Below are 25,725 nucleotides of genomic sequence, written 5' to 3' on the forward strand. Positions count from 1 at the left end.
GTATGGAGATCTCTCTTAGACTTCAAAACATCTGACTCACAAAATTAGGGGGCTAAGCAATCTTGATCAGGCCGACAAATAGGATCCGAACCTGCTTTGTGGAGCAGGTTATGTGAGAAACAGGACTGAAACCTTGGAAAAACAGAAAGAGGACTCAACACGCTCGAGATCTTCCTACATGTAAAAAGAAGCTAGAGTTTCAACCAAATGATATTTTCTTACTCTCAGCAAACATTCAGTGTGCTTACATCTGGGTTTTCATTATAAAAAGCATTTACAAAGAGGCAACTGAAGAAAGGAAGGTCAGCTTGGAGTTTATCACGTCTCTTTCAGGACTATTCATGAGCCGTGTGAAAAAATGACTCAAATATGTGGAGCGTTTCACGTGGAGGTGTTGATATGAAATGAAAGCTTCACAATCGAAAGTCAATGGGGCTGAGTATGAGAGCTAAGGTAAGCAGTAAAGTGTAAACTGATTAATTATTAACATCTGCAAAAAATAGGACAACCTGTTCAGAAGAGCCCAGCTGTATGCTTACTCTGTTTGGTTTTTAGAGAAACCACAACTGGCAGCATAATCAAAAATGTATTTTTGATTATGTCAAAATAACTCAATCAAAATAGCTCTTCCCATGGCGATAGTTTTACCTATTTAAGCAGAGTTCTGTTAAAAGGTGAATCAATTTGTTAAATGCAGTAGGAAACTCTCCTACTGTCTTTTTTTAAGTGGGGTTTTGTTGATTGGGGGTTATATTATCTTACATGCATCAGATTTCATCAAACAGATTATCTTTAAAGCTCTATCTGTCAATCAAGACAGGAGCAAAGACCAAATCCAACTCCAGTTTCAAAATATTGTTATTGAATGTCGACTCTTTTATCCGTCTGTCTTTGAAAGTTTTGACAAATCCTGTGATGTCCTGGCAATCTGTGTAGGCCACGTGTGTTAAACTCAAGGCCTGGGGGCCAAATCTAGCCCACCACAGCTTTTTATGTTTCCCTCTAAACTCCAAATGACATCAATAAGTCCCTCCAGTTTTTCACAAATCCACAAAATTCACACAAAATCAACAGATCCACACACTTTTTCTGATTTTACTGACATTTTTAATCAAAATTGGCCTAAAACATTGGGTTTAAGCGACTGCCCCCTCAGTCTTTGAAAAATGAAAATGAGTTTGACACCCCTGGTCTAGGTTGTACCCTGGCTCTTGCCCCATGACCACCACAGTGATCCCTAAAGCCCTGCAAAGATTTGTGGGTATAGACAATTGATGGATGGAAAGACACTCACTGGTCATAATCTACAAAGCCTCATTTTGAAGGGCATCAGTGGACTTCCACTTTAGTTAAAGTGAGGTTTGAACAACACAAAACAAAACCAACAAAAACCCAGTAATGAGCAATGGGCTTGCTTGTTTGATTTCCAATTGATTTACGAAGACTCGTTAGGAATTATGTTAACTTGAGCGGAACTTTGAAAAGCGGTTATTTTCCTACAGCAGTGATTGTTTATTGGAAGGAAGTTAATTTGGAGGCGGGTCTGTATGCCTGGGGTAAAAATATACAACACGTCATTCAGCTTTCAAATATCAAAACATACAAAAAGAAATCGTTTGATCCTCTCTGGATCTGGATCAACCTACGAAGCAGCCTAAAATGAAGAACAACGTGTGAGAACTCACTTTGTCTTGTTATTTATTTACCCTGGAGATCCAAGGGATGACGCTGTTCCACGTATTTCAAAACAATTTCAGACGATCCCATGGCGATCAACATTATTTGAGTTCGGAAACCATTCTAAACAGTTGCTAATCTTGATTCATAGGAACTGCACCCAGAGACAAGACAGGGCAATTCTCAGAAAATACATCTAAAAAAAGCCCAGAACTACACCTAAAACAAGCCCCAACAAGTTCAACAAGACGATCAGAGAACACATGGAAAAACCGGAACAGGTTTGGCTGGTTTAAAAAGGTCATCACCGCACGGTCGGGGTTTTCTTCTGAAAGCACCTTCAGTTCCACCTGAGCCACCTAACATGTTTTGGCCATTACCCAAAGATCCTTATTAGGTGAAAACAAACAACATATAAAGATAAGCAAGCCTATATCTGCTGTCAAGCACGGCAGTGGAGGTATAATGATTTGGATTGTTTTGAAGCCACAGAACATTGAACTGACTATGTGCTAGCTAGCCTATCCTAAGATAGTTGGAAGGTGTATTACCTCTGCAGTATGACTTTGTTTTAGTTATATAGTATTAAATATAGTGCCTTGCATCATGTTTAATATTTAAAAGACCAGATTACTTTTAATTTATTTATTTTTTCCGTGGACTTTAAGTATTGTTTTGGAAGACATGGCTGATCTGTCACATTAGCTAAACATATTTTACATGTGTTTTATAGTGACTCATAAAAGGCCTATTTTTTCATTACATAGTCTTTTGCTGCTTGGTTGGCGTTATTACATAACGGTCTAGACGGAGAAAAATGGGTGGAAAAGGTTTTTATCAAAGAGCAAAGAGTGTAAGATGATTGTTCAAGCTGAACATTAAGCTGATATCAGAGTACCTCAGCGAACTCAGATCTGAAACTTGTTTTGAAGAAGTTTGAAAAGCTGGTGAAAAACACGCTGTTCAGTTTGGCTATAAAAGAGACAGAACGGTAAGTTTGCAGCAGGGCCATCTTTAACATGGTTTTTAGAGGCAGCAAATCACCTTATTTCTTTATTAATCAAATTTATTTAGATTTTTAATAATGTTACTGACTCTTGTTTTCACACATAAGATTAACATTTTTATCATTACTTACTATGCAGTCGCTGAAGATGTGGATGAATGTTTTTCTATTGTCTTTGTTTCATTCTCTGGAGTTCAGCGGGGTCATGGTCTTGTCCCTCTTGTTTTATTGTTTTCTTAAACACTAACGATCAGCAAAGTCACCAGGGTCACCACATCATGAAATCTGCTGACGGTGGGTAAAGTCTGTCAGATGGTGTGAATCATTGTTTGTTTAACATTTAGGTTGCAAAAACTGGAATATTGCTGATTTTAGTAGGAACTCATATGTCATCCAGCCGTTCAGCAGGAAAACACCTTGGAACAGTAACTGTGTAAAAAAAGTCGCACTATGACTTTATCACATGTTTTGCAGTTTTAATATTGCCATAACCTTTAATGTTTTATTTTTGCATTATTGACTATGTTCTTATTATTCAACCTGCTGAGAAAGACACTTATTGTTAAACAAAAAAGTAGCAACACAGCAGGACTTCCCACTTACTCGATAACTCTTTTCCCAAAAGTTTTGGGTTTGTTTCTTTTTGCTTTTTTTTTCTTTTTTTTTTAAATGACCTCCCTTTTTTATTGTTTCTCAGCTTGCACCCCACATGACCGAACAGACTTACGGTAAGTTCAGCTCTGAAAGAAAGAGCTGGAAGGCATTTAAAAAAAAAGAAGCTCTAAACAAAAGATCTGAAAAACATTGTTAGATCTGCACACTGATACGTTCACAGAGGATCACACACACAGAGACACACACACACATACACACACACACACACACACACAGACACGCACACACCTACACACACCCACACACAGTGCTTTTAGTTTGTGATTTTTGGCCTAGATCCCAGCGGATGTCACCATGAAAGGAGTTCATTCTCATGGTGGAAACACTGGTAGGAGGCGCGATGGCAGGAGGTTTCTGTCTGACGTATTTCTGGAGTAAATCTCCCTCCACGGGGTCAGGAGAGAGGACGGACATGTAGGGCAAATCTCGAGAAAGGATATTACTATAATAGGACATTATATCAACAAGACATTGATTATTGTATTGATTATTGTAGTTTTTGAGTCTTCATTTGAAACATCTGTAGGACGTTTACAGCTGTTTGTGGTCAAGCTTTGTCTACTGAAATATTTCAAAAGAAATCTGAATTGAATAAAAATGTTAAAAACCAGGCTTCATTAACTCATTTCATCAACAATGATATTTTAGAACCGCTTTTACAGCGCTAACATAAGTGTTTATTTAGATGTCTGTTCTTTTTAACGATATTTAGACAAAGCAGTGTCATCCGTTCAGTTGTTTCTGTGAAATTGAACTGGAGGGATTGTGTTCATGCGTGTGAGTGCGTTTGGTAATGATCTATAAATGAACAGAAGACGGTCAGTTTAATGTCCCACTGGGTGTGTGGAGATCGGTCACGTCACGCAGTCCCATAAGGTTTCGTTGCGTCATGTTACTTTGCACTCGTCCAGTTTAGTCCCTCCCGTTCCGGGGAAGAACTATAAAAAGGGAGCGAAGGCTCCGGCACCGGATCACACACAACAGTAGAGAAGGAAAACATCGAATATGATCTCAGAGATTGAGTGCGGAGTTTGTTACCGGACCTACAACGCGGCTCGCCGCTGTCCACGGGAGCTCCACTGTAAGCACACCTTCTGCGAGAGCTGCCTCCGGGCTTTGAGCCGCCCGCTGCTGCCGGGGGCGGACCGGTCAATAGATTGCCCGCTATGCCGACACAGCACCCCGCTGACCGCAGAGGGGAACATCAGGACCGAGCTGAGGGTGGATGAGTCCGCCCTGGAGCGGCTGATGACCGCGGGGGTCCTAGACCGGGAGGAGGACCCGGACGACGAGGAGGAGGAGGAGAAGGAGGAGGGCGGAGAAGCTCCAGAGTGTGAGAGGGAAGTCCCAGAGGCTGAAGCCGAGGAAAGTGACTCCTCTGCGGGGCTCAGAGGTGGGAGGCTCCGGCGGTCCTGGACCAAAGTTTGGAGGAAGATAAGCGGCAAGAGCTCTCAACAGAGACCAAATGGTAAACAGACGATTATTTATTGGTTGTTCGTAGTATTATAAATTATTATTATTATTATTATTACACAATTATACAGTTGTTTAAATAGCTCCTCTATTTGTTAACATTTCAATTGTAATCATTAGGGGTTTTAATTCATGTTGGAATGTTAAAAAATGGTAAATTTGGACTAACTCCAAATTAAGTCCAGTTTTTCTAACAAGCTACTTTAGTCTTCTGACGCTTCATTCCTGACCTTGTCTTTTGTCTTTTGTCTGTTTTGCAGATTGCATGACCACTGATGACCTGAGGAACATGGCCATGATGTCCTGCCACATGTTCTGAGCTGCTCACAGACCCATAACGTGATACTTATTGTTGCAGCTGCACTGGATGAAGATCATGAAATCTTGCTGGCAAGACACATGGACACATAACCATTATTTTAATGCTTTATTCTAATGGTCCACTTTTAATATTTCACTGCCAAAAAATGGTTGCTTTAAGATGCTTTAATGATCTTCAAGTGGATTTATTTAATATTTATTGTTTTTTAATGTATGAGCTATATATGTTTTTTTACAGTATTGTATTTATAATGACTAATAAATTGATTATTGTTTTAAATAATGGTTGCTTGTTTTTTTGTTTTTTTTGCGAGTGCATGATACATTTGGAAAACTTTGTGTGAATCAACAAGTTGTAAAAACTTAGAGTTAATTAAAAAAACAAAACATAAAGAAGAAAATATGATCAACAATAAAGACATTTTTTTTGCTAAAATGTGATGTAAGTACTGTAGATCTAATATGCTGAGTGTCCTTGATGTGGAGACTCAGACTCCAATGCCGCGTGTTCAGTAGGTGGCGGTATGCACTTTAAAGTTGCTTGCAATCCGCCATCATAGAAAAGAAGAAGGAGACTCCAATGCCGTTCACCTGCAATGCCAGGTGAACGGCATTGCCTCCAATCAGCAGCAGCACAGCTTCTCAACATGACAGCAGAGACGCATGAAAACACGACTGCTACTATTTTTACGCCTTTCTTTAGAGAATCATACAAACTCTGGCGGAAGCCGTCAGTCATGTCTGGCAACTTTGTTCTCTTCTCAAGGTAAATGGCTGGTTTTAATGTTTCTTCAAGTTCCATTCACAGGGTTTTAAACTAGTGGTAATCCTGAATGGCAACAAAGCAGTTCTTGAGAAAGAACAGGGAGCCTCAAGGTGTGTTTTTCTCTCTGCAGGCTCTTTGTGGGGATCTGTGCTGCTGTCATACTGATTGTCATGTGTTCACACGCTGCAGGAGGTGAGCATCTGCTTCCAATGTACCAATGCTAAACTGTAGCTTCATTGGTGTTCTGGTGTGTGGAAAATGAAACTGATTTCTAAGTTTCTGTTAGAAGTGTACATAATTTTCCTTTTAAGATGAATGAATTTATTTTTTCAAATGGGTTTTAAACTTTTAAAACAAACCTAATCTCAAGGCCCTTTGCAAGATGTGCAGGTCTGATTAACTCTGTTGAGTCCAAATTCAGTTCATCTCAGTTCAGTCATGAAGTCAAATTCAAATCTAGTTCTGTTCAGTCCAGTTCCACCTAATCTAAAATATTGGACCACCCATCATGGTAAAGTTGTGTTGCTTAATCTAAATTAGTTGGGTTACTGAAACAGACCCCACTTTTCAAGAAAATCCACACACAAGTTCAACAATGCTGAGGTTGGGAATATTCCTGAAATGTGAGGTAGCCTACATTATCTATCCGCAAACCAGTTTTAGTGGTTGTTGAGGATCGTTGTCCTGTCCAGCATTAGCAGGGATGAATTTATGTACTTTAAGTCATTTTTAATAAGAGAAAAATCATCAAAAATGTCATAGTTGTGTGTGTTTTTTTTATTGTTGACATTGAAGTTGAATGTTTTATTATTAACTGGATGAAGAATGGGTCAAATTAATTACTACAAGGCCAAAAGGAATGAGTCATTCTGATGAATGTATGTAAATGTCTGACCAGAACTTTATCACCAGTTTAATCATCCAACATTTAATAAAAGCATACATTTGTTGTATTCCTTTTTTTTCAGCCAGTCCAGCAGTACCTATAATCCAAAAGACGGTGAAGTACAGGATCCTGAGACGACTCAGTCCTGAGCAGCAGGTTCCCTCCTTAGCTGGTCAGCTGGGCGAAGAACAAGAAGTCCAAACACCAGCGGACGCCCTGTTGATCGGCAATCATCAGTCCTATCCTGTGCACTTTACTCAAGGTAGCTTTAGTTACAGTCAGAACAGCCTTGATAAGACGCGGCCTCGAGTGAAAATAATCAAACTACAGAGAGGTGGAATGATGAGGCCAGCAAGCAGCATTTTCACCACTCATTCCCCGTACAAAGGACCAGGATTTGATGAATCCAGAATTCCTGACAACAGTCTTCCTCAGAAAGATGAAAACACTGAAAATATGTACAACTCTAACATTAACTGGATTAAATATCCAAAGAAACCTGGCAGCGAAGGAGGAATCCCAATGACTCCCCTATCAAAGGTAGATGAAGACAAGTCTGCAAGAAAGTTGAATTCTGTTTTTCCTTCCCAGGCAGGTAGACTTCAGAGTGCTCAACTTCTAACCCAAAGGGGGCTTGGCAGTGACTTTTTGGAAACAAATCTGCTTCCCACGGTCAGAGTCCAGAGCGGTGCCGGTAGGATGCAACTAAAAAACTTCTTTGACTTTACAGATCAGTTTTGGGGTGGTGCTCAATCTCTCAGCAACAGTTTAAGCGTTATTAAACGAAACCCAAGCCAAGAAAAGCCAACATCCATCTCAAAATTTCCACAGAACCAAAACTCTGTAAGCAGTAAAGAAATGCTGGAACACAATAACATCCAGTCGTATCTCTTTAAAGAATCTCCAGCTCAGATTTACACCGTGAAGAATGTTGGGCAAAAAGCTTTTAGAGGACAGAGAAATACTGCTAATTGGGCCCCGAAACAAAGCCTTTCTGGGACACAAGAGAAAAGTAGATTTATTTCTAATCTCAATCATTTTACCAGAACAGACCCAAAGAAGGAGGAATCTGGAGCCCAAATTGGTTTTGGTAGACGTCAGGTCATTTTCTATCCCACTCCACACAAGGCTGCTGCCCCTACACCAGGTTTTCTGCATCCTGTTTCAGAGAACAAGAATCGGCAAAATCTTGTCTCTGCAGTTCATTCTCAAGATAGCAGAAAGGCATTTGGTGTACTCCAAGACAGAGTCAACGTGACTTTAAGAGAGCTGAGACAGGAGTGCACAGCAGGTCAGTCTGTTGAAAGATTTCATCGCCTCGATGGGCTCACCAACCCTGAGAGGAAACCTGAGGAGACGTCTGGTCTGTCCTCTGCAGAGAGAACACAGTGCACCCTGGATAAAGGAGTAGACACTGGGTTTAAATTTTCAAATGCTTATCCTTTATCACAAAAGTACGGCTTTGGCCAGAGAAGACCTGCTGCTACAACTACCACACCAGCTAAACTGGGCATGGTAAAAATGAGTCCACCTTCTCCTGTAACCCAAGTCAGCAGTACAACCACTGTTCAACCCTTCACGTCAATGCTCAAAAGTCAGCAGCCTGAAACCGGGGCAAGCATGAACAGAAATGAGAACAGATTCAGGCCCTACAAGGGAAGGTTTGGTCTAGAAGGATATGGCAGCCAACCACTTGAGGGAGCCAAAGCTTTACCTCAGAGCGCAGACTCACCCGTCAAACCCAAACCAAGTTTCAAAAGGCTTGAACTCAGGAGCTCTGAGGTCTCCAGACCCAAACCCATCATGATTTACAGATTGTACAATCAAAGAGACAAGGAGCCAGGTAGCAGTGGTGACTTTAAAATGCCTCCAAAAATTGCAAGAGCAGATGGCTCAATCTCAAGATTTACATCCAACAAGGCCCACATTCTTCAGAGGTTTCTGCCCAGTAAAAACCGAACTGTAGGCACTGACAGCAGAACCAGCTGGAAATATCCAGCATGGATTTCTCCAATAGTCTCTTCATCTCTTTATCTGAGCTCACTAGAGCAGTCCACAGATGAACTGAAACCGAAAGCAGCTGACGGAAACAAACCTGCCGCAGAGGAGGTGCCTAAGTTCAGGACCCTCACCAGCCGCACAGTGAGGGGCAAACGGGTGAAGCTGACCCAAACTGGCAGCAGAAAGTTCCTCAGACCCATCGCCATCAATTCAACGGGCAACTCAGTCATACGCAGGCTGCCCAGGGTGAAAGCCGTCACGTATGAGGACGTCCTGGGAAGTGCTTCGTTCAGCAGTGTGAGGTCTCCGGGTCGTCATCAGGATCGTTTCCCAAACGTGACGACTGTTCGGGGAGAAGGCTGGAGCTCAAAATCAGATGATGTCAAGAACATGAGCGGAAGTCCTAAAGCAAACGTCACCAACGAGGAGACGGCGAGTGTTTATAGGAAGGAAGAAGCAGACAATGAAGTAGAAACGTCAGATTTGTTTTTCGAGAGTGAAGGAAGTGGAAATTTGGATTTGTCTGACGTTTTATCAACCGCCTCAGAGAACGGGCCAGCAGGAAATGATCTGCTGGAGCTCGACTACCTCCGAAAATCCACTGGCAACGTCTCCTTCAAATCACTGAGTAAATCACATCTGGAGCAGCAATAGAAATGTGCTGAAGTGTTCCCTTCATGGAGCAGCTCTAATGAATAAACATTTTTGGAAAACCACATGGTTGTTTTTGTTCTTTGTGCTGATGATGCCTTAACAAAAAGGGAATCCACTCTTTGATTTAAGTTTGGAAAAGGTGGTGCAGAACAGAAAGACAAGCTTGTTTTTGTACAATTCAAAATGTTAAGTTGTCACCAGACTTTAACTGGGTGGATAGTTACTGAATAGACAAATGTCTTCCAGTTGGCAACAAGTTATTTAACCCAACTGATGTAATAAGTAGCTTCTCATTTCTTAAACGACCGTATTGAAAGACGCATCCTGTGGTCATGAAAAAGATGTCCAAGAACGATCAAATTATGGGTAAGCATCAAGCAGTGATTTCAAAAACTACTGAAACTCAGTTGAGAACTTTTCAACGTTTCATTAAAAACTGGAAGGATAGTGGGGAACCATACTCTTTAAATAAGAAATGTGGCCAGAAAAAAACCCCTGAATGGCCTTCATTAGTGTTCACTTAAATTCTTGGTGGCATTAAAAAAGAAGACCACCAATCAGTGAGGTTAACAGGAAGAAATTGATTAAATTGTTAAAGGAGCATAAAAGTAATGTGTAATCTGATGAGTCCTCCTCTGGAAGAGAAGCAGATGAAGAGATCAACCCCTCATGCCTGGTGTCTACTGTGCAGGGGCAGCATTATGATCTGGGGTTGCTGGAGTTAATCAGGTCCAGGTTCAGTGCCATCATAAAGTCAGCTGACCTCCTGAGCGTACCCGTTCAAATCATCAGGGATTTGAACGGGTTAGATTCACTGTCAGTGCGATGACTTTGGATGAAAGGTTCAATGTCAACAAGCCAAAAAGAACTCATTTTATTCTTATTGAAAAAAGTGTCCACTTTTATAATTTGCACTTTCAATGACTTTACTATCACTGATTAAAGCGCCAGCAGCTTGACTGTGCTTGGAACTTTTTTTGCATTTTCATATCTTAAATGGACAGCAGGTAGCATACTGGCCACTTGCAACTGCTCCACAGAAGGACTCAAATTTCTGCTACTTTGTTGTTTTTTTTAAATGTGGAGGTGTACTCATACCTGCAGTTGGTCTGAATAAACAAAAGCAAACTGGAGCTAAGTACAAGACAGATTGAAGATAATGGGGTTGCGTTACTGTTTTTAATCAAGAAAATGTAAGAAACTTTGGGGCAGGACTCTTCCTGCTTCCTTTGCAACGTCTTTTTAATTTAATTTTATAATTTTAGAAATGGTTTTAATTCCTGGATGTATCTTTTTAATTCACTTTTACTTACTATGTTTTCCTTTCTTCTTTTTGAGATTTTAACTGCTAAAAATATAGGAAAAAAGAAGAGAAAAAAGCAGCAACAGCTAGACAGAGCATTTGGCTTTTTATTTGCTGATCATGATCGTTTGTACGCTGGAGAAAAAAAAATCCACAGAAAATAATCAAAGATTTCAGCAATAGAACAAAGAAATGTGTTTTCCTTTCAGCAATATCTTGCCACAGTATTTTGATAGTAACCCTTATGCTTGTCACTGTTTTAAACCTAGATATTCTTCTAGCTTCATCGTCCTGATCGGAAAGTTCAGAGCTTCTAATATTAATATCTTTGGACATTTTGTTTCCCCTTATCTTCCTTTTAAGGCAAGTTTAAATGTATTATAAGTCACAGAAAATTGTCACAGCTGCCTTGTTAGTATGGGTGCCTTAAATTACCAGTCCTAGCAGCAAATGAACGTACATTCTCCTGATTCATGCTATGTGGTATCCTTGTTGTATCCAGAGCGGTGAAACCCATCATCAGGCCCCACAAGCAGATTACTGGAATGCAGGAAAAGATTTTAAATCACCATGTGCTGTAAATCACTTCTCGTAAAACAGCGCTTTGTTGTGTTTTAAACACCACCCTCCAGCATTGACCTCAGATTTCCTCCTCCGCTGGAAGAAAATCAAAACCTCTGTAATGAGGGGAAAACTACGGGTCCACCGAGGCCGTCTGAGTATGACCTCTGCTTTTTTTTTTTTTTTTGCTTTTTTCTTTTTCTTCGAGGATTTGCATGTAATTATTCCACGTAATGAGGCAAGGTCATTCTAGAGATTTTGTTTTTTTGTGAGGTGATTATATTCCCCATGCACAGGTCCTCATTCCCATGCAGACGGCTGCATAATTCAGTGACCTGACAGATTTTTTGCCAACATTGCTGCTCTGTAACTTTAAACAATTAACAAAAAATTATAATTACAGGGACAAATGCAGCAACAGCTCATAGCTAAACACAGTATCGCTGAGCTAAAAAATAAAACTAAGTGTTGACATCAATACAGATTTGCACTTGTGTTCTCAAATCTGTGGACTTTTCTGTGGAACATATGTTCAAATTATTCACAAAAAATCCACCTACTCAGATTTTTTTTTAAAAATGTAGAGCATATCTAATATTTTCTAAATAAAAAAAGCACATCACAGAAACGCTATACCCAGAGCGTTTCTGGGTATAGCCATTAACTGTATTAACCATACAGTTAATGGCAGCAATAGCTCCATTTATTAGGGGAAATGAGATACAGTTAAACACAAGCGCTGTGCTTTCAATGAAGAGATAAAAACACATGAGTGCACATTACAGTTGAGAAAAACTGACCAGTCATTCCTTCAGAAACCTGTATTATCACAACGACACAAAGATTTTTCTTTTAATTAGAATATATTATACAAATTAGCTGAATACATCATGAACTTGTGTTTTGTTTTGTTTTTTAAAGGTAATTGTCTGGGTAACTTTTACTAATTTAAGATCGAAATCACAAGATAGACTAAATTTTTTTCTAACTTTTTCTACCTTTGGCAGCAGGCTAGAGTTTATTTCAAGTTTACGACATAAATAAAACAAAATCTAAATGCTCCACTAGATGGCGCAGCTCTTTCATTATTTTTCCTCTTCATTTTGCACATGGCGGTTCTCGTGATCTGCCGTCCTGATGTTTTTGCACAGAACTTGTCAGTTGAATGGAAAATATCTGCATGCAAGTTTAGCATTAGCCATCAGGAATATGCAACAATATTCTGAACTAAAATAAAATCAACCTGTCAAGTGTTAAGTTGATAAACATAAAGTTTATTATCACAGCCTGACCTCTCACCTTTGCCTCATTCCTACATTTTCAAAACACAGCTTTGCTCTTGTCCTGATCCACAAAGGGAAGAGGCCCCCAAAAGAAGGATTAACCCACCACCCACCCCTCAAATGCAGTCATCCCCATTTGGTCACAGTGGGAAGCACCTCTTTCCCATAGGTTGGAGAGGCTTACGGTGTTATGTTGTGGGGAGGTTTCTGTGTCTGGGCATGTCGAAGCACTGGCTCCTTTAAGTTCCTCTCTTTGTGTAGCTGGATTTTTTTTCCCCCTGCCAGGTTCTCACAACTTCTCCTAGCTGCATACGTTCTTACCTGTAATGTTCTCAGCCTGAGTCTGACTGAGATTGATCACAGACGCTGTGGAGTTGCGAAACCAGCAGCCCCCTCGCCCCCCATTCCCTCCCTCTCTGGTTCTCCTGCTGTGAGGGGAATTCTGCCTCCCATGTGTCTGTGGTTTTCAGCGAGCTTTCAAGGAAAAGTAAAACACAGAGGCCTCCCGGACTCCCTCCGACCTCCTTTGACATACTGCCACTACTCCCTCCTCCTCCTCCTCCTTCTCCTTCTACTTCTACTTCCCCTTCTCATTTTGCCCCCCCTCACACACTCCATGTGGTACGTTTTTATGGTTTTGACCTCCCTTCCTCTTCGGAGCAGCCACCCGGCTTCGGAGTGACAGAGCTAATTTTGCACGTCGTGTAACACAGGCACTTCCATAACGGTGGCAAAGAGTCTTTGGTGAAGACTGAGAGTGAGTGTTGGGTGGGTGGTTGGGATGTGGACGGGGAGGGAGGCCGGGGCACAAAGAGAAAGGCTTTTTGTTTGGCTAAGTACACTATGTGAAAGAGGGGGCGGTGAGGAAAACGGGAGCTGGAAATACATTAGAGGACGTTTGCGTTGGCTGCGGTATTTGAGGCTCGAATGACTACTCCACACGGCCCCGACGGATTCGCATGTGCGTCGACTCCACGGCGGTGCTGTTAGCCCTAATCCCTGCAGAGATGGGACCAAATCAGATTATCAGAGGTCACCGCTGGCATTTGAGTTGAAATGAGGGGAAGGAAGCAATTTTTCAAGCGAGGGAACAGGGCTGACCTTAACATTCCCACATCAGCTGTGGGAACAAAAGCTGCATCCATGTCCTACATCCACAGCGCTTCCTGTGGCCCGAGCTGAGGAGGAAGTCATAAAGGCAGGAAGACTTCCTGTATTGTTTCCAGTGTTCAGAGGTACAGACAGTACTCGGACAGAGAAATCCCTGGTTCTCGTGATGTAAAACCATAAAAATGTGCAACACTTTTATGGTTTCTCATCCACATGAGCCAGCCAAGATGTCTGTCGGACAGCAGTTTTATGCCACCAGTTCTTTTTTTTTTCTTTTTTTTTACAGCACTTAGCAGACCCGTTAATGCATCAAAGTGGCTTTAAAACAAAAACCGCTCATCTGGACACATTTAATGAACGTTTTTCACATCGCCGTATCTCATGCAAGGCACAGGTTGTCCAAAATCATATCTCTTATAACAATGAAGGACACTTGAGGATCTTACATATTTCTTTCTCTAAAACGTGTGGGTAATGAAGTGTTGATTCCTTTATATACCATGATATATGTTGGGGGTTTTTTAAGTTCACTGAAGAAATCCTAATCCTGCCTTATTTGTATTTGAGTTAATGACATCACAGGAGTCAAGCTGATTACCTGTCATTAGAAAACCTCATGGTGGAAAAGCAACTTGTCAGATTTTAAAGTAGACCTGGAATCATTTGAGTCTGTTTGAGCCACAGCTTAACTCCACTGACCAGCAAGTCTTGATGGTTCTGGACAGGGTGTTTATTTTTTTTATTTTTTGTTTTATCTCTTTTTTTATGTCAGAGTAAATGGAAATGGGACTGAATACAAAATCTCTGCTACAGTTTTCAAATGTTACCTTTTGAAATGTGCGCATCTTGTTACACCTGATGTAAAACTAACAGCTTTTAGAGAAGTAAGCAGACTGCTGAATTTATATACATATATATACACAAGTCTGGAAAATTAAGAGCCCACTGCACTGAACCCCATTGAAAATCTCTTGGTTTTTCCACCAAATATTGATTTCTGAACTCTATCTATATTGATCAATCAATATAGATAGATAGATAGATAGATAGATAGATAGATAGATAGATAGATAGATAGATAGATAGATAGATAGATAGATAGATAGATAGATAGATAGATAGATAGATAGATAGATAGATAGATAGATAGATAGATGATCTTAAACATTTCAACAGAGCAAATCAGTTGCCATGCTCGGTATTATTGCGTGAAATTGTTACAATCCGTCCAGTGGGGAGAAATTCTCCTCTGCTTTAACTGTGTTATATATGTCAACACAACTAATCATATATATGTTCAAACAACAGTCTGGATCTTAAGCTGAGCTCTTGAAAGATTTTGCCGTCCCCACTGGCTTAAGAAGTGACAACTCTGGGAACCCGAACATCATGTGAAAGTGATCAAAGGCACCAGAGGGACGTTGCATGTTTCATAAATCACATGGGTGCATGTAGAAGCAGAGAGAATGGGCCTCTATGTGATGCTACAGGCACAGCAGATGTGAAAAGTGTGTACATGCTGTCACAATGCCAAAGGTTTGTGACATTCTGATAGAAACACAGTAAAGATAAAAACTGTAATTACCTGCTTACACAAGTCCGCGCACTTTTAAATCCAACGTCCTACGGTCTTTTGTTCACACCCGCCATCGCTAATAGGATTAACCTGTAGGATACAAGTAGGAGTTTTTCCTGACATTTGCTTTTTTTTTTTTTTTCAGCTGAAGCCAAAGTTTACAGAGAAATTACAAAGGACTTATCTCAGTGTTTATGTCCCTCAGGAGGACGGTATATAACATGAAGAAAAACAACCTGGAGGTTTGATGAAAAGAAGCACTAAAGAGGAAGCAGGAATGTATCCTCCAGATGTTTAGACTAAAGGGGAAAGATTACAAGACAGAAGCTGCTTCTTCCAAAGAAAACATCCAGACCAGGATAAAACCTCCTAAAACTTTGCGTTGATGTCAAATTCTTCACACATGTTCAACACTGTGCATTACCAAAATACATCAGTGGCAGCGTCATGCTGTGGCTTTATCTCAGATTGGAACTGGTTGTTTTGTTTTTCATTTCTGGGTGAAATTCTGAACTAAGTGTCTGCCAGGAAGCTGAAAATAAGTTGGAAATTCATTCAATTCAATAAATAGCTTTACAAGAAGAGACGTTAAGATTGGAAATGACCAAACCAAACATGACACCTGTTTGCTCTCCAGAAGAGGGCTGTGGATAATTTGATAGATGTGAGAATCTTGCAAGGTGGAATCTGCAAATATTGTCAAGTTGAGATGCTGCATGCTCATAACCTACCAAAGCAGACTGAATGCTGAAACAAACCGCGTCTACAATTATGCGACCTTTATCTGTTGTAATAGGTCAACCGATTACTGTTGACCTTTTACACTTCCTCCTATGACACATTTGTTTTTCAGTTGAATTGAGAAAGATGTCTCGTTAAAGACGCAAAAAGTATCTCACGGATCCTCTAATATTTGGCTTTTAGCAAAGGCGTGAACCTGTTCTTAGGATAGCTTTCGAATCGTCCTTTCTTTGTTGCGTAAATCTTTGCACAGAGCTCATGAAAAAGAGAAAGAAAAACGTCCCATCTGGATGAGGAGATGATAGGGCAGTGGGTCCATCTGTTGGCCTGAGGCCAGCTCACCCTCTCTGTGAATGAACTCCACGTCCTCTTACCTTGGCTCCCGTCCAGCGTCCCTCTTCTGCTTCCTTTTGCTCCTCTTTCTTGGACAGAGACGTTGTCACCTCAGCTGAGGCGAGCCTGTCACCACGACAACCAGATGGCATTTGTGCCTATTTCTCTGCCAATCTGCATTTCTTTTCTTTTTCTTCTTCTTCTTATACAGTGCAGTGCAAAAGCATCCACTCATTTGGATCGTTCTCATTTTGCTGCACAATACAACCTCGTACTTAGGATTTTCTGTAAAATGACACAAAGTGGTGCATTACAGCGAAATGGAAGAATAAGCAAATTTGTTTCCACAACCATTTTACCAATAAAAATTGGATGTCCATCAGAAGAATCTGACATTCATGAATAATTATTCATTCCATATTAGACTAGTCAAAGTCCAGACCTAAATCCAAATGAGAACATTTAAACTGCTGCTTAACAAAAGCTTTTTGTCCAATCTGACTGATCTTGAGCTGTGGATGGGCAAATGAAAACTATCTGAAACAGCCTGTGACTAATTGCATGGAAAAGTGCTGCAAAGTGCAAAATTATAGGGGACTAATGCGCATCCCTCTTTTAGATTCTTATTTCTATGAGATGTTTAAAACCACTTTTCAGCTTCCTTCCACTTTACAACTCACTCTGCGGTGTTTCACTAAAGTCCTGCTAAAATACATTTAAGGATTTTAAAAACTGCAGCTGTTGAAGGAAGCTGCTGAATGATTTTGCTGCATTTGTCCTCAGATGACTCAGATGTTAAAGTAGGTTGAAATTAGACTGTCTTTATTTCCCCTCAATAAACTCACTTATACATTCTGCATACTTTGAAAAGTATCACGAGGAGCATTCCTGCTGATAAAGTTTAAATTAATTCACTAATTCCTGTGTGATCACATGATGTAAAAAAAAAAAAAAAAAGAGGGATGGTGGAGGAGTAATGTGGCAAAAGGAAAAAACTAGATGATCTATTAAAAGTAGGGCTTGAAATCCCCCCCTGTGGCACTTCGCCATCTAACATGTACACTTTGGCTGAACAAAAAGTTAAGGCAAGGCGAGATCGTAAAACGATGAGAGGCTCCAGTCGCCTTCAGGTGTGTGTGGGTGTGTGTGTGTGTGGGAGGGGGGGTTCGTCTGTCGTACAGGTGCTGAAAGCCTGTTTATCGTCCTCACAAAGCAGCAGTGAGGGGAAGCGGGAGCATCTGCAGGTGCAGGTGTGAGCTGCCTGTGTGTCCTCGTTTCTAATTATTCCTGCAGTGCGGTATACAATCACTCCCAGCTTAGGTTCAATTACCGTCTGTGGGCGAGAGCGATACAAGATCCCGTGCAACTTTGGGAGAAAAAAAAAAAAGGAAGGAGGCTTACTTAAGTTAGCCGGTATCAAATAAGGCATGTGGTAGGTGTTAAATTCTCTTTTTGGGGGGGGCGAGTGATTAAAACCTGTGGCAACCTGCCAGGCTGGAGTGAAAACGATCTTATCTGCGGGAGTGGCTGGTGTGACTAACAGAGTTCAAAAGACTCGTCAAAAACAAATAAAAAACAATCAGGCCATTTTGTTTTCCACATTACAGCGGGACATCTGTGATGTGGTGGTGGGATATAAGCGTCCCTCTGTGGCTGTGCCACTTCGTGCAGATGTTCACACTTCCCTTCCTATGAGGAGCTGACTGCTCCTCATCCTCTCCCCTCCAGTCCGCTGCTCTGTTGTTTCTTCTGTTAGTTTTTAATTCACAATTATAGGCCTTAAATTAGCAGCCAGTCTGACCAGATAGCTGTATAATAATAATTTTTTCCTCCTTACACGTTACTCCAGTTTAGTTTCAGAATTTTATTATCAGACAAAGATAACCTGAGTAACTGCAGAAACTATCCAACCCAACCTGGCATAAAAAGGTAGCTACTCTGCTGGTTAAGTAATGAAATTACAGCGATTTACCACAACTTTTAGACAACTGAGTTCAATTTCACAGACTTGACTCCTGAGATGAAGAAGTTATTAAAACAGAACCTGTATGACAACGTGAAGCAGGTTAAAAGTCCTCAAATAGCAACTTATGCTACAATCTAAAGCAGTTCCAGATGAACTGCTTTAGATTCATCAGTCCAAGTCTTAAAAGCAGCAAAACAACCATTCATTATAATTTTTATGTACATTAGCATCTCAGTCAAAACTTACAACCACTTGGGCGTCCAGGACAGTCAGAGTTAATTCAATTAGCCAAATACATTACTGGCATGCAGAGCCTGAGAGCACTGCCATTGAAATATGATATCCTACTAAATTATGCATCCAACCAGTGAGATGTAAATGTTGCCAACATCGGTGCTGTGAGGACTGTGATTTGATATACTGTGCAGCTCCAGTTGGTGTACTGGTCTTTTTTATGAAGTGCTGTCAATTTTACATATTTCTGAAGATGAATGTCCACATGTAGCGGGACACACTTCTAGAATGCTCTTCTTTCGTCTCACAAGCCAAAGTAATGTTTTAGTTTTGGTTGTTTGGTTTGTTTTTTTTTTTTTTTACAAATTTGGGATAATTGGGATGTTATTTGGTAAATGTGAGCTGGAGCTTTTTTTTTTTTATATCAGCAGTGGACTTAGCCTTGGGACCTTCATGAACGTCCTTTTTGCTTCGTTTCTTTCTTATTCCTGAATTATGACTTGAGCTGATGCAAGTGAGACCTTCAGTGCATTATAGGTTAATCTGGATTCTTCCATGAACTCTTGGATTAATCTTAAGTCTCTCCTGTCCGCCTGGGCTTCATGTTTTCTCCTTTTGTGGATAATTACTAATATTTTCTGAAGACCCAAAGCTTTAGAAATTGACCCGTTCCAAACTGGAAGATATTCATGATTTATTATTATTTTTAAACACAAACATTTTCTTCAAAAAACAGATCAGGCAAAGGAGTAAATAGTTTTCCGCAGCACTGACCCATTGTTATTTAGGGATGAAAAGAAATTAATGGACTTACGATTGTCATTTAATGGTTTATTAGATTAAAATTAGTTCCACTTAATTAACTAATAACGTTTGATTGGACCTTCTTTTAGTGTTGTAATTTGACTGCCATCAACTAGAGCGCCGACATCTTTAAGTGGAGTCAGTTGATACAGAAACAATGATGGTGGGGTCATACCAGAACGAGAAAGAGAAACAGACCAAACAGAGTCCGTTGTGTGATGCAAAATGCACTTTATGCGGTTCTGTTTTGAAATATTGATAAGCTCTATAAGTTGCATGGCAGCGCAGCAGCAACTTATCACTCAAAAATTACTGATTTGCTAAGAAAGTGAGGATAATGTTAGAAATACAGAAGGAATACAAGAGAAAAATTGTAACATGATGGAAAAACCATGCTGCCAATGAGCACGGTTGATTTTGATGACTGTTGTGAGTTAAATCCCTTCATGAAGTGATGTTTTAACATTTCCACATAGAGTCCAGTATGAACATTTCTCTCTTCATGGGGAATTAAGTGTTTAACCAAAACTAAATTATACTTTATTCCCTTTATTTTTCTATTCAGCAACTTAATTAGTTCCTGACTTGTTAGGTTTTATTAATATGTCTAAGTTTAATAACGTAACAAAATCACAATATTTTGTTTATCTAGTCTGTATTTAATACATGTAATAAAAATTTAATATTTAATCTTTTTTAATTTAAATTAAACATTATGAAAACAAAACGGTCAGCCCTGTAGATTCAAGAGAAAACTCAGGTTTTTAAGAAAATGGCCGCCTATCAATTAATCACTGGTCGATCGATAAGCTTAATCAACTTCAGATTAACTCAATCGATGACTTGCATTCCTAGAACTGTACAGGTGTAATATTCTGCACAATAAGCAAATGCAAGCTACACAATTTAAAGAGGAAAATAAACAACCACAACAACTTTTGTTGAATGAGTTTTTTTTTTCTCTTAGGTCAGTTTTTTTTTTTTCTCAAGCAACAGAAGTAGAACGCTCTACATCAACACTAAATTTTACAATATTTCCATTCAGTACCATCCCTCAGGGGGCGCAGCAGGAGCAGATAAAACAATTCAGTCCAAGCAGCAGCACCATTTTCTTCTGCACATCAGAATATCAAAAAAACAAAACAAAAAAAAATGCTAACAATGCAATGAGTGAGATCATACAGCCACTTAAACTGCCCACCTACACTCCTTGCTCTGCCAGAGCTCCACCACGAACCTTGCGGCCGTTGAACGCTTTGCTACGGGCAGCTGCAAGGAAATGCAGGGAGTTTGACCAAGTTTGAACAGCTCAGGCCTTGAACGGCTCTCTGAAGGGCAGCGTTATTAAGCCTAATCGCCAGGTTGGAGAGAAAGTCTGTTTACTTTTTCTCTAGGCTAAAAGTACACTGAAGTATTTGGCTGAAAACAACGGCGTTACCATGTGAGAACATCTCCAAAGTACATTACAGTTTCGACTCATTTGTTTGCCCGTAGGTTTTGCTGGAATGATGTCTGCCATCAGGATCAAACGGTTTTTCCTTTCCTGAATTATTCGGCGCAATTCCACCCACAGATCCCAATCAGCTCATAAATAAAGCCGCATTGTTACGCTGTAGAGACTGAAACGTCGTGTGACTGGTCTGAGAAAGTTTGTGGACTTATACGCAGGCAAACACATGAAATACGGTGACTTGAAAAAAGTATTCAAACCCCTTCAGTTTTTTTTTTTTTTATACATTTCATGTTACAACCACAAACTCTAATGTGTTTTATTTGGGATTCAGAGTGATGGACCGCCATAAAGTAGCGCCCAAATAACAAATGTAATAAAAATGTTATGTGCATTTACACACACATACACCCCTTCATCATTCAATGTCCCTAAATTAAATCCAGTGCAGCCATTTGCCTTTACAAGTACTTAATTAGTAAGGAAATGTAGCGTGTGCAATTTAATGTCAATGTGTGGTGGAAAACTAACACTGCAATTCCTGAGCAAACCACTGTGGAACATGGCGGTGGCAGCATCATACTGTGGGAATGCTTTTCTTCAGCAGGGTCAGTGAATCTGATCTGTGTTGATTTAAAGGCGATGGAGCAAAATGCAGAGAAATCTACTAGATGTAGAAAAACTTTGAGACGGAGGTCCCCCTTCAAGCAGGAAAACCATAAATACTGTTGCCAGAGCAACAATTGTTTAAATCGGTTTAAATCAAATCAAAGAGTATCTACGTATCAAAGTGGTCCAGACCAAACTCCAATAAATCACTGATGTTCACATCAAAGCTTCAAAGTGTTCCCCTACCATGCTGAGAAAAAAACCATGCTGCACTTTTCTCAATTTCATCTTTAAGAAATCCTGAAAACTATTTTGTCTTTCAGTTCACAGTTATGAAATATTTTGTGATGATGTGCTGCATAAACCCCCCAGTAAAACATACTCAAGTTTGAGGTTGTAACAGCAAAAAAATATGAAAAACTTCAATTGGTATGAATTATTAAGAAAGGTGGTGTATATTTCCTTATACTAAACAGACATATGTGTTCTGACTTAAGTTGTATATCTCCATGGTGGCCTTTTCTTTCTCTCCATGCATTTTTTTTTTTTACAAGCCTCCAGTCAAAGTCATAGGCAAATTCAAGGTTAACGCATACACAAGTCTCCCACAGTGACCTTTATCTCAGAGAGAGCCTCATCAGCCGACTGTGGGCAGAGATATGCGAGAGTAGCCTCCCGTCAAACAGCGACAGAATGCAAAACAATCAAAATGTACATTTCAATCATAAAACAAAGCAAAGTGTCCCAAATTGAGTACTGAAGGTTGCTTCTTGAGGTGGTGTCGGAGACAGGAGCAGCACAGTTTTGCTGCTGCTGTGTTTTGGCACTGCTGACAACGTGATGATCAAGTCCTCGGATCCTGGGATCAAGACCACGACCGCCGACAGATGAATTTTACACAGAACAAACTGAAGCAAGTGACTTTTCTGCCACAACTGTACAGCCGAGAAATAGACACAAAAATAGACATGTTATACTCTGCTATGACAAATGTATTAGTGCTATGTGCTAAAATGGGGCAGAGAGAAAGAGAAGGACAGATTAGGAAATAGGACAGGCACTTCAGCGCTTATGCATAGCGAAGATTAAAGTAAAGAGGCAAGCGAAGAGGAAAGGAAGGGAAAGGGAGAAAAAGAAGGAGTCGTTAAGCAGGATTTAGAGGCTAAAGCACTTTCACTCTGATCAGTTTAAAAAGACAAATGAAACATCCTAAAACAGATTGGTGCTGTACATTAACAACTGAGAACAACTTGGCTGTCAGATTTATGCAAAAGCAAAACGAGTCCTAGCCCATTTACAGATGCTAAAATCAATATTTGCTGACCATACAAAGCTAGCATAATCATGGCTATTGATAGGGACAGTGTCCTCGGCTCTGTGTACTGTTTGTTATTTAGCATCCTGAGACGAACGGGATTAAGCGACTGTCTAAAGCTAATAGCACTAATGGGATTGTGTCGCTCTATATCAGGGGGTCTAACCCCGGTTGTGGTCAGCAGGACAGTGAATTTATGTCCAGGCTAATATGCTAAACTGAGCCAGCTGGCTTTAAGCTAGCGAGCAAGCTACACTATTCCCTGCTACAAGTGCCATTTTCTTTCAAGCCTGTGGATTTGAACACTTTTCATTTATGGCTCACCGAACAGCAAATATGAAAGTAAACAGTTAAAAGAAAAAAGAAGTCAGGAGGAAAAGTATAAGCATCAAAATGCAACACATGGATTAGCAGAGAGCTAATGGCAGCTTTGCTAATATTTCTCACAGTAGGAAAGAAGGCTAGCACGTTGCGAGTACCGTTTACATATATTTGCATTCATGTCATATTGGAGTTATTGTTGTAGCAAGTTTTTTATTTTGTTGAGAACTTTTCATGCAGACACAGCTAAACAAAGTTTGTTTCTAAATTCTGACAAAGTTCCTATAAAACTATAAAGAAACTTAGAAAAGTTTAGCTTTAGATGCCCACAGACAAATGGGCAATGCACATCGGCATGTGTTAAAAATGCACGTCTTAACTCACCCTAACAAGGTCTGGTCACTCCTCATTTTCAGGCATTATAACTTCAGATCAAACTATGAATGGCTAAATATGAGTTATTTGTGTCACCTTGGTGAACTTCGGTGCTTGTCCAATCTGTAATAAAGTATGGCAAGCCAAGAGTGCCAAACATTGGTATTGACTGACCACTTAAAAAATAAATAGAAAATACAAATCTTCTTTTGACTGCATTAGCGCCACATTGCAGAATTATTTTTCTTTATTAAAACCAATAATATCTCAGTAAAAAAAAAAAAGGAAAATCTAACAAAATAAAGACCCGAGTTTGTTAAACGTGATTAATCTAATTTAAATAAATGAATAGACTGTTGAATTGTCTTACATTCTCTTAAGCGATAGCGCTGATTTCCGTCCTAGCATATATGCTAAAATTTTACTTAAAAATGCCCAATTAAAAAGTTTATGGCATACAATTACGAAAATACACTTTTTACAAAAATCTGTGCATTACAGATAGTTCTTTTTTAACCACTCATAAACAAGTGACTCTTTGGAATTACAAATGCTTATTTTCACATGAGTTACATAAACGGTTGGAAACCAATGATTTTCTGCATTAAAGGGGTTCATTTGATGAATGTCTTATTTACTTTCTCTACATCCTTTCTTCCGATAAACGTCAACACTGGCAGTGGCAGAAGTACCCAAAAACTTTGTTAATTAAAATAGCTAGCACCTCAGTAAAAAAAATAATACATATATATTAAATGAAAATACAGCCCTGAGTCTTTTTAAGTATTACTAATGAGATATCACTGGTGATATGCACTTAAAGGTAAATAACATTTAGTCACTTTGGAAATTTAATTTCAATAAAATTAGGAAATGTGCAGATCATATTAATTAGTTTTTTCAACTCAAGCTGTGGCTCATTATCAACTTAAAAAGTTTAACATGCATATATATCTTTTTTTTTTTTTTTTTTTAGAGAAAAGGGCACAACAAAGGTCCTACTGTACTAAAACCAAAGCATCTGTCTGGAATTTTAGATGGCATATTTTCTAAAAACATGACTGTTTCTGATTAGAGAAACTTTAAATATTTTGTGTATAAAAATCAGTCGTTAGAGCTCAAACTTTCCAATCTCTTGCCTCGATCCTATATGACATGAACGCATCGGTGCTTTAAAAAAAAAAAAAAAAAATGCTTCTGATGTCTATCAGCACCATCAGTTGTAATTACATCAAGTCAAGAATGGAACAACAAAACCCAAAGCTTTAGCTTTTAGAATGGCTACAATACGAAAATGAGGCACTTTTTGAGCAGCTATGATTTATATATTTTCTTCTTTTTTTTTTTAAAACATACCACTCAGCCAAATTTGTACATTTTTGTCATTAGAGGTTTAAAAAAAAAAAAAAAGAAAAACACACAAAAAACCCACTTTATTCTCCATTCGGTACCGTCCTCTGGCTTTCACTTCATGAAATGAGAGCAGCGAATTACTCTTTAAGAATATCATTTGGCACACATCCCTGTAGGTTTGCTCAACCAACCGGATGAAAGCGAAGAGGAAAAAAAAAACAAAAAAAGACATTTTCCATCAGTTTATGTCAAAGTGCTTCAGGGTTGCGTCCAATCCAGCAGCTCTGTCCGTCTGATTGGCTGTCACAGGAGGAAAAGGTGGAGCATCGAAGCGCTTTGAGTGATACCAGATTGTCTCTCCGAGGATGAATCGCTGACATCAGCACTCTGCAGAGGAAGAAAAAGAAACACAATCGGGTAAGATGTGGAACAAACAATAAAACGGACATTCAGAAGATACAATTTGTCAGGTTTATTACGATGGGTAATGTTTGATACAAGTGTTTGCTTACGGGTTCTGGAACTTAGTGACCCAGAAAGAAAGACTAAAGTTTACAGGACGGTCAAACAGGCAGAAAAAAAAAAAAAAAAAAAGAGAGCGATTCAGATAGGAAGAGAGATAAAGGGGGACGGCAGATACGACGACATCGAGGACACCTACTGCTACAGGCAGTCACACAAATGCAAGCTTTTGACTTTAGGCCAGCAGGGAACATTCAGATCGGATGCTGCGTTTTTCAGGCCGTGCGGTTACGTGACTGCAGTGCAAGAGATAGAAGCGCACACACAAGTATGCACAAAAATGTCCTCCGCAGCAAGAATTTAAAGTTTAAACAGTCATCCCCAGCAGCGCTGATGGGATTAAAGTCCCGGTTCAGAGGCTAAAAAACAATCACATGGTGTCATGAAGCCATCTGTCAGTCTCACACACA

General features: G+C 39.7%; 3 protein-coding genes across 3 annotated transcripts in view; 2 read left to right on the forward strand and 1 right to left on the reverse strand.

The window, feature by feature from the left end:
* Positions 1–4,319: 4,319 nt before the first annotated feature.
* LOC116733487 (RING finger protein 227) lies at positions 4,320–5,432 on the forward strand. The gene is made up of 2 exons (XM_032584340.1): positions 4,320–4,826; positions 5,092–5,432. The coding sequence occupies exons 1-2, from the start codon at positions 4,364–4,366 to the stop codon at positions 5,148–5,150; spliced, it is 522 nt and encodes a 173-aa protein (XP_032440231.1). The 5' UTR covers positions 4,320–4,363; the 3' UTR covers positions 5,151–5,432.
* Positions 5,433–5,544: 112 nt separating this feature from the next.
* LOC116733486 (uncharacterized) lies at positions 5,545–9,521 on the forward strand. Its single transcript, XM_032584339.1, has 3 exons — positions 5,545–5,918; positions 6,049–6,110; positions 6,887–9,521. The coding sequence occupies exons 1-3, from the start codon at positions 5,749–5,751 to the stop codon at positions 9,457–9,459; spliced, it is 2,805 nt and encodes a 934-aa protein (XP_032440230.1). The 5' UTR covers positions 5,545–5,748; the 3' UTR covers positions 9,460–9,521.
* Positions 9,522–19,584: 10,063 nt separating this feature from the next.
* Positions 19,585–25,725, reverse strand: part of LOC116732244 (insulin receptor substrate 1-B) — a 56,432-nt gene continuing 50,291 nt past the window's right edge. Inside the window, exon 4 of the mRNA XM_032582280.1 lies at positions 19,585–25,180. Within this exon, the coding sequence (XP_032438171.1) occupies positions 25,173–25,180 (8 nt within the window). The 3' untranslated portion in view covers positions 19,585–25,172. The remainder of the gene's footprint in view (positions 25,181–25,725) is intronic.

Source organism: Xiphophorus hellerii, chromosome 14 (genome assembly GCF_003331165.1).
Source record: "Xiphophorus hellerii strain 12219 chromosome 14, Xiphophorus_hellerii-4.1, whole genome shotgun sequence".
Classification (NCBI taxonomy): domain Eukaryota; kingdom Metazoa; phylum Chordata; class Actinopteri; order Cyprinodontiformes; family Poeciliidae; genus Xiphophorus; species Xiphophorus hellerii.

Excerpts from the sequence above, each read along its gene's own strand:
- LOC116733487 (XM_032584340.1), top strand. The coding sequence starts at position 4,364 with ATGATCTCAGAGATTGAGTGCGGAGTTTGTTACCGGACCTACAACGCG. Across the intron at positions 4,827-5,091 it reads CTCTCAACAGAGACCAAATG|ATTGCATGACCACTGATGAC; the intron begins GTAAACAGACGA and ends TCTGTTTTGCAG.
- LOC116733486 (XM_032584339.1), top strand. The coding sequence starts at position 5,749 with ATGCCAGGTGAACGGCATTGCCTCCAATCAGCAGCAGCACAGCTTCTC. Across the intron at positions 5,919-6,048 it reads AACTTTGTTCTCTTCTCAAG|GCTCTTTGTGGGGATCTGTG; the intron begins GTAAATGGCTGG and ends TTCTCTCTGCAG. Across the intron at positions 6,111-6,886 it reads GTGTTCACACGCTGCAGGAG|CCAGTCCAGCAGTACCTATA; the intron begins GTGAGCATCTGC and ends CTTTTTTTTCAG.